We start from the raw sequence: 16521 nt of genomic DNA on the forward strand, positions 1-16521 counted from the left end.
TTGCATGGCGAACGAATTCAACACAAGCATGGCTGAGTGCTCTTAGAAAAAAAATATCGAAGTAAAAGCATCCCCTAAAATTATTTTAGTGAAAAGAAAGGAACTTAATACACCCCAAGCCTCCCCATAGGCGCACCCCTTGGTACGTCTGTGTGTTATACTGCACATGGTTATGTGTGGGTGTGTATATTTATGTGTGTGAGTACCCTCCTAGCAAAGCAGATGACAGCTGGGTAGGGCTGACAAAAAGTTCGAATAAAATATTTTATTAATTTTACATAAAAATTAAGAAAAAATGTTTTTAATATCACGAATAATTGTAAGTTAGGTACAAGTTTACACATACAACATTTTTTTTAGTGTAACTTAAATAGAAGTTCTACATATTTTTATATAAATTTAAAATTTGTGCTTCATCTTAAATTCAATGAAAATTATCAAAAACATTATAATAAATTCATATTATTACGAATGTTAGTAAGAAATATTATTTTAATATTATTCTTGGAATTTGTCAACCCTTAGCAGACGGTGTCGGGAAATCAACACACACATCAACATACACGACCCTACAGAAGGGCATAAAGCGACTGCCGATATAACGACGTATATAAGGGCTGGTGATTTTAAATTCTACTTTATGTGATCAATAGTTTTTTATCTTTAGAGTAGTCTAAATATTTTCAATTCACCATAGATTACATACAATTTTTTTAAATAAATTGCAGTCATAATTTTAATTCCCAAAAACAATTACCAATGCTGGAAACTAGAATTAAAAAATATTGTGAAAATAAATAAATCAAGGCAAAAGTTAATTGGATGTTTGGCAACCTATCAAAGTGGAAGATGTAGTGATTTATTTCTATCGAAACCTCAATTCTACTAAATCTACTCAGAGCCCCTCCTATTTATTAGACATCTCACGTACATCTGAAGTTTCCAAATCTACTTCAGTATGAATTACATTATTTTCATTATTTGGGCTTTCTTAGTCATACTTTTATATATCAAATAATGTATAAGATTTGGTCTTGAACTGAATTATATTGAATAGATTTTATATTTATAAATATTGAAAGTTAAAATGACATCTACCTCTACTGTTAACACGTGTCCCTATATGGACTTAACTATTTAACCTAAGTTTAAAGTTACGTAAAAACTTTCAGTGAAATAACAGTATCATGATTAAACAATTGTAAATTTAAAATATCTTTTTTTCTGTAGTTATTTTCAATAATACGATGAAGGCATTCCACTATAGCTTCCGAATTTTGTTTTTTTTTAATGTATAAATTTTATTTTTGCTATGTCATAGACAGCAATTTATTTTTTTATATAAAAAAGTAACAAACCAGGTAATTCTTAACCCGAAAATCACTACAGAGACAAGCCAAAGACAGTCCGACAAACAAAAATGCTCTCTTCAAAGCAATTCTAACATCCGTACTAAAGAACTGTAAGCTCCTTGTTATCTCCGAGGATTTGTAACTATGCCGCCTTGCAAGTCACCGTTCGCACGCACTTCCTCAAAGTACTCCTTGGAGGATTGTTCTTCACCTGTCGATACTATTACTTACTTCTACGTTATTTCATATCTACACATAGCTCCTGTATATTCTTTATATTAATACCTAATTAACAACCTATTTATTAGTATAATTATTTAAATTTACAACTGCTTCCAATCAATTTATAAATGTGACAACCCTAAATTTAATTGAAAATACTTTCACTGCATACATTGTATTAGATATGCTGACAATTGCCTCTGACATCATATCTTAATCGGTCTGATAGCTGTGATGGAACACTAAACTTATCAGACATATACTTTACAACTTAAATTCTAAATGACAGGACAATGATAAGTATGAAAAACTTTAATTTATTATTCTATAATGAACTAGCTTTAAACCTCAGTTTGATTAAACTCTCATTTATTCTGATCATTTTATTGAGTTCTAATAAATTGAGCTCAGACTCATGAGAATTATTTTATGATTTAAATGTAAAGAAAAAACTAATTTTAAACGTATAAATAAAAGAAAAATATAGTAGTATTATTAGGGAATAACTGTTTAAAAGGCTACCGGTTAAAAGATCTGACAATCATTATCTCCTGGGACACCCGGTATAACAAGAAACAAACTTGCAATAAATCCGTCAAAGGGTTTCAGTAAGAGACGGTAGCATAATCCTGTTATTTGCATACAACTCTCACAACAATACAGCCTTTGTTTATTATGAAGATTTGCAAGAAATTTTAACTCTTCGACGCGCCGGTACAGAAAACACTGTCATCGTGTCATAGAAAATTAAAATCGTTTTTGCGAACCCTTTTTTTTGATGTTGCTAATTTTCAAAGGGAATAGTTACATGCATTTACTTCACCATTGTTTGATTTTATAACAGTATCCTTTTTCATTATTATAATTTAAAAACAAACATACTGAATACTGGCTCTGTTTAATTGAGTTTACAATGTTTATTTGAAACAAAGGATATATTAATAAGTTCTGAAATAAATGTTCTATTTGATAAAGAATCTAAAAGATATCCTACTGATCTTATTATATACAAAACAGAAACATTGGCTTTGTATCGATACGATAGAACACGTCAGGGCCCGAGCGAGTAGAAGATAGGTTGCGTGCGGCCACACAATACGCGACGTTGATTGATGACTTCACATTCATCGAATACATTACCATTTTTGCTTTCATTTCGTTCGATATGAATGTTTTCATTCCATTCTATACGAATGGCGCAAGGCTATGATATGATACGTATTATGATGATATGATACGAACATATAAGAAAAGTATAAATTCGGTTATTCTCGATTCAAGTAAATTTAATATTTAACTCTTTCATACAATATAAAATTTAATAACAAGTCATTAATGTGTTTATGTTATAAGACTATCAATATATTCTGCTAAAAATCTTTCCTGCCCTTTAATAAGAGTGGCTAAGTTTCTGTTCTATAAGAATATACAAACTGCTCGAACTAAAATATTATTAAATACTATATCAAAATGCATTTTAAATACGAGTATTATATATTTATATGTCTTTTTATAATATGTAATAGAGTTATTTTACAATAAAATCGTTTTGAATGAAAGACAAAATAAAAAAAAGGAATTTCAGATTTATACTATATTTTATTGGTTTTATATTCACATTTTTTTTTTTCTATTTTTTAGTTACAAAACAATGTTTCCGTTAAAATTATTTCTTTTATTCTGTACCTAAACCTAAGCCATTGTCTTAATCACATTTTATTCAGATATTTTAAACCATGAATAAGTTTTGCTAATATTTCATATTATTATAAAATATGAGTAAATTGTTACAATCTTGAAACTAGTATTAGATATAAATATTATACAAACAGATGTTAGGAAAATAAATAAATACTCGCTAATTGTAACAGAATTAACTTACTTAAAGATGACTTACATAGCAAAAATAAACAAATGTTTATCAAATATACAAACATTACAAAATATAGAGAGAATGTGTTATTATAATGTCAATTTGTCAGGCATACATATGTTAAAAAATTACACTTTACATCTCCACATTTCTTGGTAACGGATTTGCTTAAACAATAAAACTGATGTTATACAGTTGTCACCAGATTTAGAAACTTCTTCAAGGACAATGACTTACAGAGAAAAGTACAAACCCAACACTCAAATAACTACCCTAAAATAATCACACTTTTGACATTGTAAAGTTTTCACTTAACTATCCAAACATCCAATTTCATGACTGTTAATAACTAAATTTACTTACATCTCATCTTAAGCTATATTTTATCATCACTTTATTACACCTTACAAATACTAAGGAATGGTAAGAATTAAATCATAGTCCATCAATGAAAATATAGTCTTTACATTTTATAGATTATAAGGCGGTGAGTCCATAGTCCGATTTGATGACGGGTGCGTTGCCAGTACTGATGCCAGTCCCGCAGCCGGTACTGCCAACTGGTGACCCGTGGGCTGATAGATTGGCCACTAGTGACGGGTCCAGCCCAGCGTGCATTCCCATCATGTGCAAGTGGTGTGCCGTCATAGGATGTCCTGGATTCATCTGGTTAGACGGATGCGTCATCGGACTTATCGCCGGATCATGCGACATGTTCTGCTGAACACCGACACAGTGCAGCTCGTTCATAATATTATCTGTCACATTCTCTATACTGTCCGGACGTCCATTGTTATTTGATTTTTTCTTATCATTATTATTTGTATTTTTATTAGATCTACTCTTTGGCGTGGCTCCCTTTGTTGTGGTCGTAGTCACTCCGGCCGGATTAGTTTTTCTCCTAACATTTTTGGTATTCGGTAGTTTATTGTCTTTCTTCCATTTCATTCTTCTGTTCTGGAACCATATTTTTATTTGTCTCTCCGATAGGACTAGAGTGTGCGCTATTTCTATTCTCCTTCTTCTAGTAAGGTAGCGATTGTAATGGAACTCCTTCTCCAATTCTAATATTTGGTGCCTCGTGTACGCCGTCCGCTGTCTCTTCGGCTCCATTCCAGGTTGATAGTTTCCATTCGCTGAAACAAAATAGAATATAAATCTTCACATACAAATAAATATAATACTTACAATATACTAATTGATAGTTTATAACCAAGGTACTAAACAGGCGTATGTACTCAGTAATGTGTTGTTAATTTATCGTGCACCTCAAATGAAATAGCGTTGCGTGTTGGGGACCTTACTGAATAAATTATGAGGTAGTAACAACCTCTCGGGTTCTGTTAATTAATGTGCATAATAATTACACGTGTACGAGCATGAGCTTCCTTTTTGCTTTTGATTAATTGAGTTTAGCAAAATTTGTTGTTTATAAGGCTTATAAATACATAGTTTTTATTTGTTAGATATTCACGTATCAGACTGTTAGCTGATATTTTTATTGTAAATGGTTTTCGTTTTACATTACCACCGTAATTTTATTTTTATTGTTGTTTAAAAAATAATGTAAAACTTATTTTCTCCTAATCTATTTTCCTGTCTCCTCGTTTCAATGAAAACTAAATTTGAAAGCACATTTGTATTATAATAATTTATGGAAAACACTTTCTCATACTTGAAAACTTTCGATTAACAGATTTAAAAGATTATTAATTTAAAAATAATATTATAGAGACACATCTATATAAGAATATATAATTTTTTAATATATAACGATTATTTGAAACAATTCAAACAACATAAATTCATGATTTTATCAACACAATACATTGCTATTGAAATTTTCAAATCACGCTATTCCTAAATGAATATAGCGTTTTGTAGAATAGTTAAATGTATAATTATACTAGCATTGTTTTTATAATAATATCCTCGGCCCTTAGATTTATAGTTTTATTTTATTTGTTGAACAAATAAAGTGATAATAGATCTCGTGGTAAAAATCATATTTTCATATTAAGAGGATAGGTGAAAAAACTTATACACCAATTTTCAGAAAATAATTAGTTTCTTTAGAATAAAATGCGAACTTAACAAAAGAAATCAGAATACTTTGTTGAGAATAAGCAAAGGCTTTGTATAAAATTTCCTAATTTCCTTCCAAGGAAATTGCTTTTTTTGTTAACTTGAAAGAGACTTTGTACGACGACGGAATAAAAGAAGGTTGTAACTTAATTAACTATTAATGTGAAACTGTTTCTAACATTTTTATAATTTCATATATATAATGAATTAACAGATTTTTTCATTTTAATTTCTCCGAAATCTATACCTTTTTTCGGTTTTGTATAAAGAACTATAAAATTGAAGTTGACCAACACCAAATCGGTTAAAATTCCTGAGTTTTATTGTGACTATCAAACAACTTTAAAGAGTGTATGTAAGCATTGTTCGAAGATTAAATGTATAACTATTTTAAATCAACTAAAACACCTAACGATAACTAGTGTTTAAAACATAACCTAAATGTAACAAGCGCTAGTTAATTTCAATCCAAGGTTAAAGAAAATTTAAGAATATACAGTTAGTTATAAGTGAAATGATATAATTCTTAATTTTCTTTTATTTTAAGTTTTAAATATAGTTTTGTTTAAATTTGTAATGAAATATGATTTGAACATTATTAAATATTCTTAAAACGCAAATTGCCAATGTATATTTTGGAACATCTATTTAAAAAAACTTACTACCTCATTGTTTCTTAAAAATAACAAAAATAAGTTATTTCTACAAAGCAATTATTATAAGCCATTTATTTATGGATTACTTTAAATTACATGTTTGCTTGAATCTCAGCTTGAATTGTATTGACTTGAAAATAATTAAGATTTCTATAAAAAAGAAAATAATGTCATCTGATATAAACTTTGTAATTAAATATTTCTGAACACCTTTATTAAAACCTTTTTATAAATATACTTATATTTATTAGTGTATTTAACTGAGTTACTTCCAAGGTAATGTTTTTTAATAACGTTAACACCGACCAAGTACCTATACTATTAACATGAGTAATATTAAAATACATACTAGGTAGATATATGAAAATATATATAATATAAAATATTTATGTCAAATTAAAATATATATATAAAATAGACCACTTTAAAATTATCATATTATGAATGAGCGTTAAAAGACAAATTTTACTTATTATTAAAACATGGCAGGCGCAAATCAGTTCATGTAACATTGAGAAGTATTTTTGCTGAGGAAAATAAATCTGCATCTATTTTCCTCTCGCTTTTTTTATTTGTAAGCGAAAGGGACAAAACATAGAATTCTTGGAGGAACATCGTGGTCAGAATGGTATGCAAGATTGAAGGCCACTGAGATTGCCCGTTGTCGCGGTTTCTGACGTCAGAAAATGGCGTCTTCTAATTTATAATTGCGCATAAATGTGCTGGCTTAGATGTCTCTTCGATACTCGTTTATAGAAAGAATAAATAGTTATTTATTAGATAAATTAAACATATCTATAAAATATGTTAATAGAAAGATATTCCTTAATTGCTTGGATACGAAACAAGGACAAAATATATTTTTTTATCTTCCATACTAGGTATATTTTTTAAATAGCTTATGTAAATCTCAAACGTGAACTTTCAGTAAAGAATTTTCTGGAGGTTGACCGGTGCGGGGAGTTCGGTATTTGTGGTCGAAACCTGTCGAGATTCCTTTAAATTTTGCGTGCACAATTTTAAACCAACCGACCACGGTTAAACAAAAATACATCATTATGCTAAGCTAATTTTGCTACATTTCGCAATTCATGTCCGGTGACATAAAAATAACACAATAATATTAAAGCGTCGAATAAAGTGAACAGGAACTCTAATCAATAATTTCATGTATATCAATAAGGGACCGATCTTAATTGGCTGTAATATTTATACGCCGGCTACCGCGCACTCCGTCTCCGGTTCGTTAGTTTCTATCGTGATCGCATGATGACAATCTGAATTGAATCACCTACTACCTGAGGCAGTGTGGTCCTCCATCGATTGTCCGACACACGGTGGTCTTTTATTACTTACTGCTTGTATCACAGTTATGGAGTGAGGAATGCTGTCCGTCTGACAGTGTCGTGATAACGCTCGCGAATACTTTTAATCATTATGATTATTTTGAAGAATTATCGTCGTGTTTCGTACGAACAAAGTGCTTTTGTTGTTATAAGTTTTTGTCTCTATATCAAAATCGAAACGGGTTTGTATGTATGTACGTCCTCGTATCTCAGATATTCCATAAAACTATGATTCCAATTCGGGTAGGGTTTTTGATATTGATAATCTAGAAATTTTTTTAAGGAAAAATATTCCATAGCAAAGTCTCAAGTCTTCCATTAATACTTTTTTATGAAAAATAAAACTTAATTCTTATTTTTTGTATGCTAAAACGTAATGATATAGTTACGAGGCTAAAATATCTTTATTTTAAAACTTGTCACTTGACCCGCGGGTCATTTTTATAAAAAAAATCTGTATACAATACGCATAATTTAGACATGACATGCTTTCAAAAAGCTGTCAACAAATGATAATGTATGGTGTGAGAATGTCTTTGAGGTTTCAAAACATAGCTATAATATATATATAGTACCAACATCCGTCTTAATATTATTGTATATCTAGAATCTCAAGTATTATTATGAACCTAAAAGCCTGCGGAATAAGGTATAGATTATGTATTCTTTTCGGTCAGGAAAGAATAAAGGTCTTTATATTACAAGTACAATTGCATCAAATAAAGATTTTTTTTTTAATAAAATAATACAACATTATTTGTTTGTTGTTAGAAATTTAAGAATAGGCGATTTTGAAGATTAAAAGAAAAATATTATTATTAACTCTAGAATAATATTAAAAAAGGCTTCCGAAAAGTTAACCATTGCAAGAAATTTCGCTCATAAATTAAATATACAAAACTTCTGCCTGTGATGGATACAAATATTTCGTTGAAGGATCGATTAAAGCAAATGGCTACATATTACCTTTTTTTATATTCACTTTATATTTTTTTGTAATATTTATAAAATTCTATGTATTTAAAATAAACTCTCTCGTGAAAAAAAAACACAATTTTTTCTCCAATATTACATTTGTATTGTTAGAAAAACCCGACGAATAAGTGGATAAATTAATTATATCCTCCGTTTATATAAAGAAAAGCGATAGAAAAGGAAAATATAAGGCTAATAATCTCCAAGAAACGTATGTTGTTTTTGCAAATCATAGCCACGATTACACTTAATTTGCTAAGATCTTTTGTCCGCAACGTGATTTTTCTTATTCTATAACATTTTTGAAATTTTCGTTAGCAAAGCATATTTTGAATAAAGGTTTTACATAATAGGGTCTCTGAAATTACTTTTCCAGGTAAAATGTAATGTAAATAATCATAGAACATTTTCTCTAATTGGGCTTGTTGTGTTGTAATTGAGTGGATGAAGTCCATACTGAGAGGCTCATAAAACTTTCAAATGTTGTAAATTCTGTAACAAATTATTTACAATACAGTATCAAAACTTATAATTAAATATTAATATAATTATATACACACATATTTATATATTATAATTTTTTTTAATATGTGTAATTAATAATTTTAATAAATTGGTACTGTTTAAATTATTTTATGAACATAAAAAATAATTTATTAATATGTATACGAAGTATTACAATGAAAACATACCTAAAGAAAGTGAAGAAGATATCCCATTTGTTCAAATAAGCTTCACTCCGAAAAATATCAATATTTTAGTTTAATTCACATAAAAGATATAGATTATAACTATTCAGGCTGTTATTTATTATTGAAATTAATATATATTTTTTTCTATTTTGTGTACGACAATCCAAGGTAACCTAGCTAATATGGTAATTTTACGTATCTAGTCGATGGTTTTGTATGTTTGGTGTAACATATAGCTATCCTAGTTAAAACATTCAGATAAAACTAACTAAGCAATAAACTATAAAGTAATGATGAAAATCAAAATCATGTGTATTTATAAGTTTCTGTAGGCTTCCAGTCTAAAAAAGTGAGTATTCCTAATACGTCTGTCATTAAATTACAAGAAATTAAGATTTTTCTTTGAAATAAATTAAAATTTTTGAAACTAAGAACTATTGAAATAAATAATTTAAACAGAAAAGAAATGCCACCTCCGTGTATATGAAGCTGTTATAAGTTTCATTAGGTTTTAAAAAGATTAATTACAAACAAAAACCGGATAAGACGTTACAATACTGATAAAATTATAATATTAGTTATGTGCTTTATAGTGAAATCGGGTAGTAGGATTATTTTACATAATATATAATTTACTTCAAGTGTTAAGGACGTTGTTATTTAATTCAACTTGAAAAAGAATTTATTGAGGAGTCGGAATTTTATCAAAGAATAAAACGTATGTATAAAAGAAAGTTGTGTTAGTTACATCTTTTATAACTTGAACTAAGAACTGCTGTTGGGATATGGTTGAAAATTGGTGGGGAGACAGCTTAGAACCAGGAAACGGACATAGGATATTTAATTCTGCCGATCGAAATGAAAAAAAAACTTAATAAATTCCAATATCTGGTTATGTGCGGCCTCTAGGGTGGAACAGAAGTCGCCCGGTCAGTTATACATAATGTATTACTAATTCAGAAATTAATTCGGACGAAGTCGCGGACAAAAACTAGTGTTTTAATAATAAAAGAACTTTTAATAATGAAAACCTTTGTAGAACAATACAGCTTTGGTGAATTAAGATTCAGTTGTACAGATTATTAATATAGCTTTAAGACTATTGTCATCCATATAGTTTTTCATTTAATGAGAAAAATTTAAGTGGTTATTATTATATATATATATATTTTTTTGTATTAACAATACTTATTTTATTAGTCTTGGAATACCCGTACTAAAAGTTGTATTAATATGCAGTGTCCTATATAGTTATTCAGAAAAACCAATATTCTAGGTCAAATAACATTGCAGTAATAATAAAGTTCTTAAAAATGAATAAAACCTATTAAAATTCACCAACGTCTATGAGCGCAGACAAAAAAGTCGTTTCATTTGATGTTTATCAAAAACCTATAAAAAAACTATCAACTCAATAGAAGGACATTTAAGGTGCTTAAGAAACACAAATCAGTAATCTTCACGGCAGATTCCCGATCACGAGATCTATTTAAAAGTAATAAAAATAAATGAGCCTCATTACCATCCTTCGCGTCCTTTGTACGACAACAAAGATCCCTAAGACGCAGGACCTTCCAAACGACATCACATTAGTAAACTGTCAAAACAAATCAAAAGATTCAGTCACAAAAACTCGAGTATCCGTAAACAGAGCGCTATTATTGATTGGTGGCAATTTGTTAATTTCTTTCAAGTGTGATACCGCAAACGTGGCGCCTTTTTAAAATGTAGTTTTGCGCTCGTGTTAAGACCATACAATCGCCGAATCGAGGGTTGATATTAATGTGTCGCGATTAGTCTTCGTTAGGATCATTTTAAGGACCATGTTTAACGTTAAAATTGCGTTTATTTATTGTAGAATATGAGGATGCCGTAATTTTTTATGCAACAACATTTTTTTTCATCGTCGAACTATTTTCGGTTCTTTTTTAAATTGTCGGCTTATTTGTGACATTTAAATGTATGGCGTGAATTACTTACAGGCTCCAGCGACATGAATCTTCTTCATCCAGGGGTAAATAACTCTATCTGTATTATCAGAACATATAGAGGAATCATCGTCTTCTACCGGAGGGCTGTCTAGGAGTAGTCTTTCGTCATCCAACTCCGAGGCGGGTGAGCCTTCGCGGCCTAACGCCTGGAGTTTTCTCCCAGCTGGTGCAGCTTCTTCTATATGCCTCTCCAGCCTTAATCCCAGTTCAGCTAATCCTGGGGCTGTATCGTTGTGCGGTACAAAGCCGTGGTCCGCTTCAGACGGATGAGACGGTTCCGGCGGCCGTGGTGGTGGCGCTACAGGTGGGTGCTGTGGTATAGGATGGTAATAACCACCATATCCATATCCTGTACCAATCTGTACTGGATACTGGTGCTGGTAGCCATACTGTAGGTGTTGGTGCTGGTAGTATTCTCCTGGTGGTATGTAATCAGCCTGGCTGTACTCTTCCGAGGGTGGGAATTTCGGATCGGGCTGCGGCTGGTATCCACCGTTCATGAGGAAGCTCATTGTGGGCGGGGTCGAGTCGGCGCATCACATCCCAATACCACTGTTAATATGGCCGCCATTCAACTATCGAAGAACGGGAGCATTTTTTTTTACTGCCTGTAAATAATGTACTTTGACGCTGCGATTTGTAATTCTAGCTTTCTATTACATACGGAGATGGTTTTTTTTAATAGAACGTTTAATTAATTCCAATAATGGTGTGTCGATTAATTTTTTATATTAATATAAATTAAATTAAATTATTTATATAGAGTCCCAAAATTTTCTAACGTTACTGATAGTGTTTTACTGAAAAATGTATTATAATATTATAAATAACCTCCATATATTTTGCTAAAATTACAAACCGGTTCAGCACTTACAATAAAACAGTCCACCGAATTAAATCACTGACACTAAAATGTTTAGAACTGAACACTTATTGATGAATGTTGTTGTATTAAAACAAAAATTTTATTGCAAAGTCATTTGATTTATCACTTTATGATAATAAACAATGGCTGAGACTCGCACTCCCGCGACATTTTGAGACAATATACACCGCTCAACACGCCAGCGTACTCTGTCACTTTAAGGACTCCTATACATGTTCATCAATTTTTACATACCACCTTCCATTTTTAAGGCGGAGCTGTTCTTCATGCCTCTTATATGGAAACCGACATACGATGTTTAACTCTATTGCTATAAGTGTAGAGTTCGATTTGGTAAAGCCTGAGTAACCAAAGCATTAAACCGTAACAACACTTCTCTACTTTCCACGCGCAAACAACTCTACCAGAGAGACAGGGATGGCTTCTACGATAACGTATCGGAAGGACTATACGAAATATATTGTTCTCTCTCTACCTTATGAGCATTCTTGTTTGTGATAAAGAGTGAGCTATATCACAATTCTCTATATGTAGGGATTAAGAAACCTTCTAATAATAATACAAAATGAACATGGTCTTCGTTCGTTACGACACTACACTTTTAAATATTTAATTTGCATTTCCTCTTTTTTAATACAGGCCAGTTGTTACGAAGTGTAAATAATACACCTATCATATAAAATAAATGAACATATACAATTTGTGCTAACAAGTGTATGATATGCTTTATTACTCATTTTTATATAACGGTATTTTTTGTGGGTAGTTACACTTTAATTATTCCAAATAATTTACACATATTCGTATTTGAGATGTATGAATCGAATCTGATATGCCAATCAATGATCATTGTAAGGATCATAGCATGTTGAAAGAATTTAACGATAATCAAACTTGCATTTCAAGTAAATGCTATTTGATTCGATGCAACAAGAGCATAGCCAGCTTAGCCGACAGATCACGAGCCGACAAGGAAGCCGACTTGGAATAAACAAAAATGTCTGGTGATTTTATTGAATTAGTCGATCACAATAGTAAGTGAACCGCTGAGTCATGACGGCTACCGACAAAAGGTAACCAGCTCAATGGCTGTTTGATCAACGCCAGCCTTTGATTCATCATTCGTTTTTGGATGGTCACAATTAATTCGATACCTACATTAAATGTGTATTGTCTGTTGGATCTCGTGAGTTTATATTAAGAATTTCGACTTATATCGCTTAACTTTAGTTTTTTACTTTTCAAAAGAGTTTTTGAATAAAGTAATGCTTAAAATTTTATTGTATGTATCTAAATATGAAGGGAAAATGCTGGAATGCTCTTCTCGTGACAGCTTTTTTATAGTTGCTACTGATGTCTTTCAAAGGTTAAGTTCACGTCTGTCAATTTGTGATACTATTTTGTGAAATTCCCTCCAAAATAGTATTAAATGCTAAGAACATATCATTATGTCTTTGTTGCCTATACAGGTTTATATTTCTGTTTGCAATGTTTGTCACATTGAACAATCCTATGGTAAATAGACATGGAATTTAATGCAAGATAAAACATTTCAAACCAAAAAACTAAATAAAATACCAAAACCATTCAAAGCTTATAACGAAACCAAAACCAATTCAATCTTCTGTCATCCAAACTTTGAAGGAAGTTAAGTATTTTCTCGTTCCCTACTTTTGTTTTCCTCGAGCTAACTGGATGCAGGCTCGTTGTATCCAGCGCCAACTTAATCCAAGTTTAATGAACAATACGACAGGCCTTTAATCAAACTTTGAAATTTGAAAATTGCGTCTCTGGATTTTCGACTTTGTTGTTCTAATAACAGAACTCACATCGAGTAATCTAATATAAAATGCTAAAAGCCCTTTCGCATTCCAAGTTAAACTAAAAAAAACCTATTTAGCTGACTTTGATCATATTATTTGTATCTTGTTTTGTCTTGAACGAAGAGATTTGAATTAATTCACTTTAGCACACATTTCTAATCTATATTTCGGAATACTTTTTTTTTAATAAAAGAAAATGATTGAAGGGATTTGAATTTAAAATTCAAAGTAGTGTCGTTATATTTTTTTCTATGGGGATCGGATAGCCAATTTTCTGTAATGGCGGGTTGCATTTCCTATCTTTGGTGGGTGAAGTGCCGACGTGTTTTGTAATATCGCCCCTCCCTGCTGAGGGTTGGGTCTCACGAAATTGGATATGTAAGAATTACCGATTATGTAGCAGACGAATTCTTTGCAATCCGTGTTAGACAGAAAATCTGTTCTCAAAAAAAGATCCTTTCAACTTTATCTATATGTGTTATGTATATATCCGTTTATACACTTTTAAATTCATTCCATGACAACAAAAACATTAAAACGGTTATAAATTTTACTTGTTTTGGAACCTAATATTTTAAATGAGAATCTGTATGAATATAATTACGAAAATTTCTGTAGTACGCTAATCGAAAGTCTTCGACGCTTATCTCGAGTTTCTGATGCAAAATGTCATCGTACGTCAAACGATTGACAGCGAAATGTTCTCCTTTAGCCCCAACTTCATTACGATTACGTCACTTTTGAATAGGGAAGGCTGTGCTCTAATAACTTTCGAAGGCTAATTGAAGTTACCATATATAAATATATATAGAATTCCATTTTCAACGTTCGTCTTTAATTTCACAAAACCTAATCTACTTACATGAGGAATTTGTTATTCTGAGCCTTAACATGTTTTAGACTTTCTTTCAGTGGATTAAGTAGATAATGTGATCTTGATACGACATTACAAAATAAATTGCTAAAGCTAATAATCCCATATTTTGCCATTTCATACATACGTATGTCGCACAAAAACGTCAAATGTTACAGCGTTGAGGGGAAACGTTTGGTATTCTTGACAAGGCTGAAGCATGTGAGCTTAATGGATTCGAAATATTGTTTCGAAACTGAACCTTACGCTTTGAGCAATAAAGTATTAAATAATAAAAATAATTTATTAATGTAAGGTCGTTTACAGCTGAATGAGCAGAGGTTTCATTAATCAACAAGCAGTCGCGACAGTGCAGCGGCGCTGGCGTCGTAGCTCGATTTTTTTCCTCTTGCGCCCTTACGTTGGATATCGGACGCGATTTCCTGGGATTCTTAGGGACTGGGTGGTCGGTTTCTATCAATAGAAAATGAGAAATTCTATTACAATGATAATCTTTAAGGAGATATAAGTACTAAACAATAAAATATGTTTAAATGAATAAAACTCGCGAAAGTCTTAGATCTTATTGTGTGAACCATTACGGACTGGAAATCACCAATAAAATATGTTATCGATTCTGTATTACTACATAACCTTTGAATTATATACGTGTTCATAAGTTTTATATTTTAGTTCTTGCCCATATATTGATAATTCTAAATGATATAATGAATAAAACATTACCATAAGACCATAACATAACATAACATGCGAAATAAGTAGATTATTTGCATTGGCATCGGTGGATCATGTTTATGTAACATTTACTTATCGTTAGACCTTACCAGATGAGGGTGGAAGAATTTACATTTCAATGCATAATTTATCCCATGTACTGCGTGGAGGTGGAACGTTTTTCGCTCCAAATAAATATTGCTTTTATCTTGCACCCTCAGTCACTCTTTACACTCCATCCTGCGAATAATCCCTCTGGGAATGACGAGTGCCGGCATTATTTTTTGTCTCTTCTATGTCTATACTCTTGCCACGTAGGTATGTTTAGGGCGTTTTATATTTCAATATAAGGAACATGAACTGATAAATAACTTACGATAAATATGATTTTTAGATTTATATTAAAAACATCAAAAAAGTTCAAGAAAGTGTATATTTATGTTAAAGTTGAAAATGCATACGTTTATTTAGTTTACTTCACATTTGGCAAGTAACTATTCTATAAATGACTTGGAAACAGTCTTAAAATCTTATAGAATGTCTTTTATTACGGAAGATATTACAAAAGAAGAGGAATTGTTGCATTTGCAGTGATCTACATTTATAATGCAATGTTTCTCCTAACATGCGTGTCTCAGCAATTAATGCAAATCATGATAGCTCCAGTTTTTGCCCAATCAATCTTGTTGTTGACTGTTACATTATACTTATATCAACTTCAATTTCACGCATCCACACTGAAGATCTCACTTTCTAGCTACTGACAAACAAACTGATCGATTGCGCGGAAAATCGCGATGAATCACCGTAAATATTTTGACGGTTTTGAGCATCGTATTACGAAACAATTGCTTTCCAAATAACTTGGTAGGTTCTGGGGATCTTTCAAAACTTGATTCGGACTCGTTTGATGGATCGGTCCCGAGGGCACCCGGCAGCAAACGGTAGCTCGTCCGCTTGTTACAATGATGTAACTATGAACACCAAAATCTCTTGACAATTAGCTATACATTTTATTGTTCGTTGGTTTTA

At 31.1% G+C, this 16521-nt stretch overlaps 1 protein-coding gene across 3 annotated transcripts; it reads right to left on the reverse strand.

Moving 5' to 3' along the window:
• Window positions 1-3153: 3153 nt before the first annotated feature.
• Window positions 3154-12283, reverse strand: LOC116769314 (homeobox protein Hox-C4). Of its 3 annotated transcripts, none has more exons than XM_032660378.2 (3): window positions 12067-12283; window positions 11182-11800; window positions 3154-4583 (listed from the first exon to the last, which is right to left on the reverse strand). In XM_032660378.2, the coding sequence occupies exons 2-3, from the start codon at window positions 11702-11704 to the stop codon at window positions 3925-3927; spliced, it is 1182 nt and encodes a 393-aa protein (XP_032516269.1). In that variant the 5' UTR covers window positions 11705-11800; window positions 12067-12283; the 3' UTR covers window positions 3154-3924. The 3 variants fall into 3 exon arrangements, with proteins under 3 accessions (XP_032516269.1, XP_032516270.1, XP_061385365.1); XM_032660379.2 differs by having other exon boundaries at window positions 12052-12283; XM_061529381.1 differs by having other exon boundaries at window positions 11182-12283.
• Between the last annotated feature and the right edge of the window lie 4238 nt (window positions 12284-16521).

Source organism: Danaus plexippus, chromosome 5 (assembly GCF_018135715.1).
Source record: "Danaus plexippus chromosome 5, MEX_DaPlex, whole genome shotgun sequence".
NCBI lineage: Eukaryota > Metazoa > Arthropoda > Insecta > Lepidoptera > Nymphalidae > Danaus > Danaus plexippus.

Excerpts from the sequence above, each read along its gene's own strand:
- LOC116769314 (XM_032660378.2), bottom strand. The coding sequence starts at position 11,704 with ATGAGCTTCCTCATGAACGGTGGATACCAGCCGCAGCCCGATCCGAAA. Across the intron at positions 4,584-11,181 it reads GATTCATGTCGCTGGAGCCT|CGAATGGAAACTATCAACCT; the intron begins GTAAGTAATTCA and ends ATTTTGTTTCAG.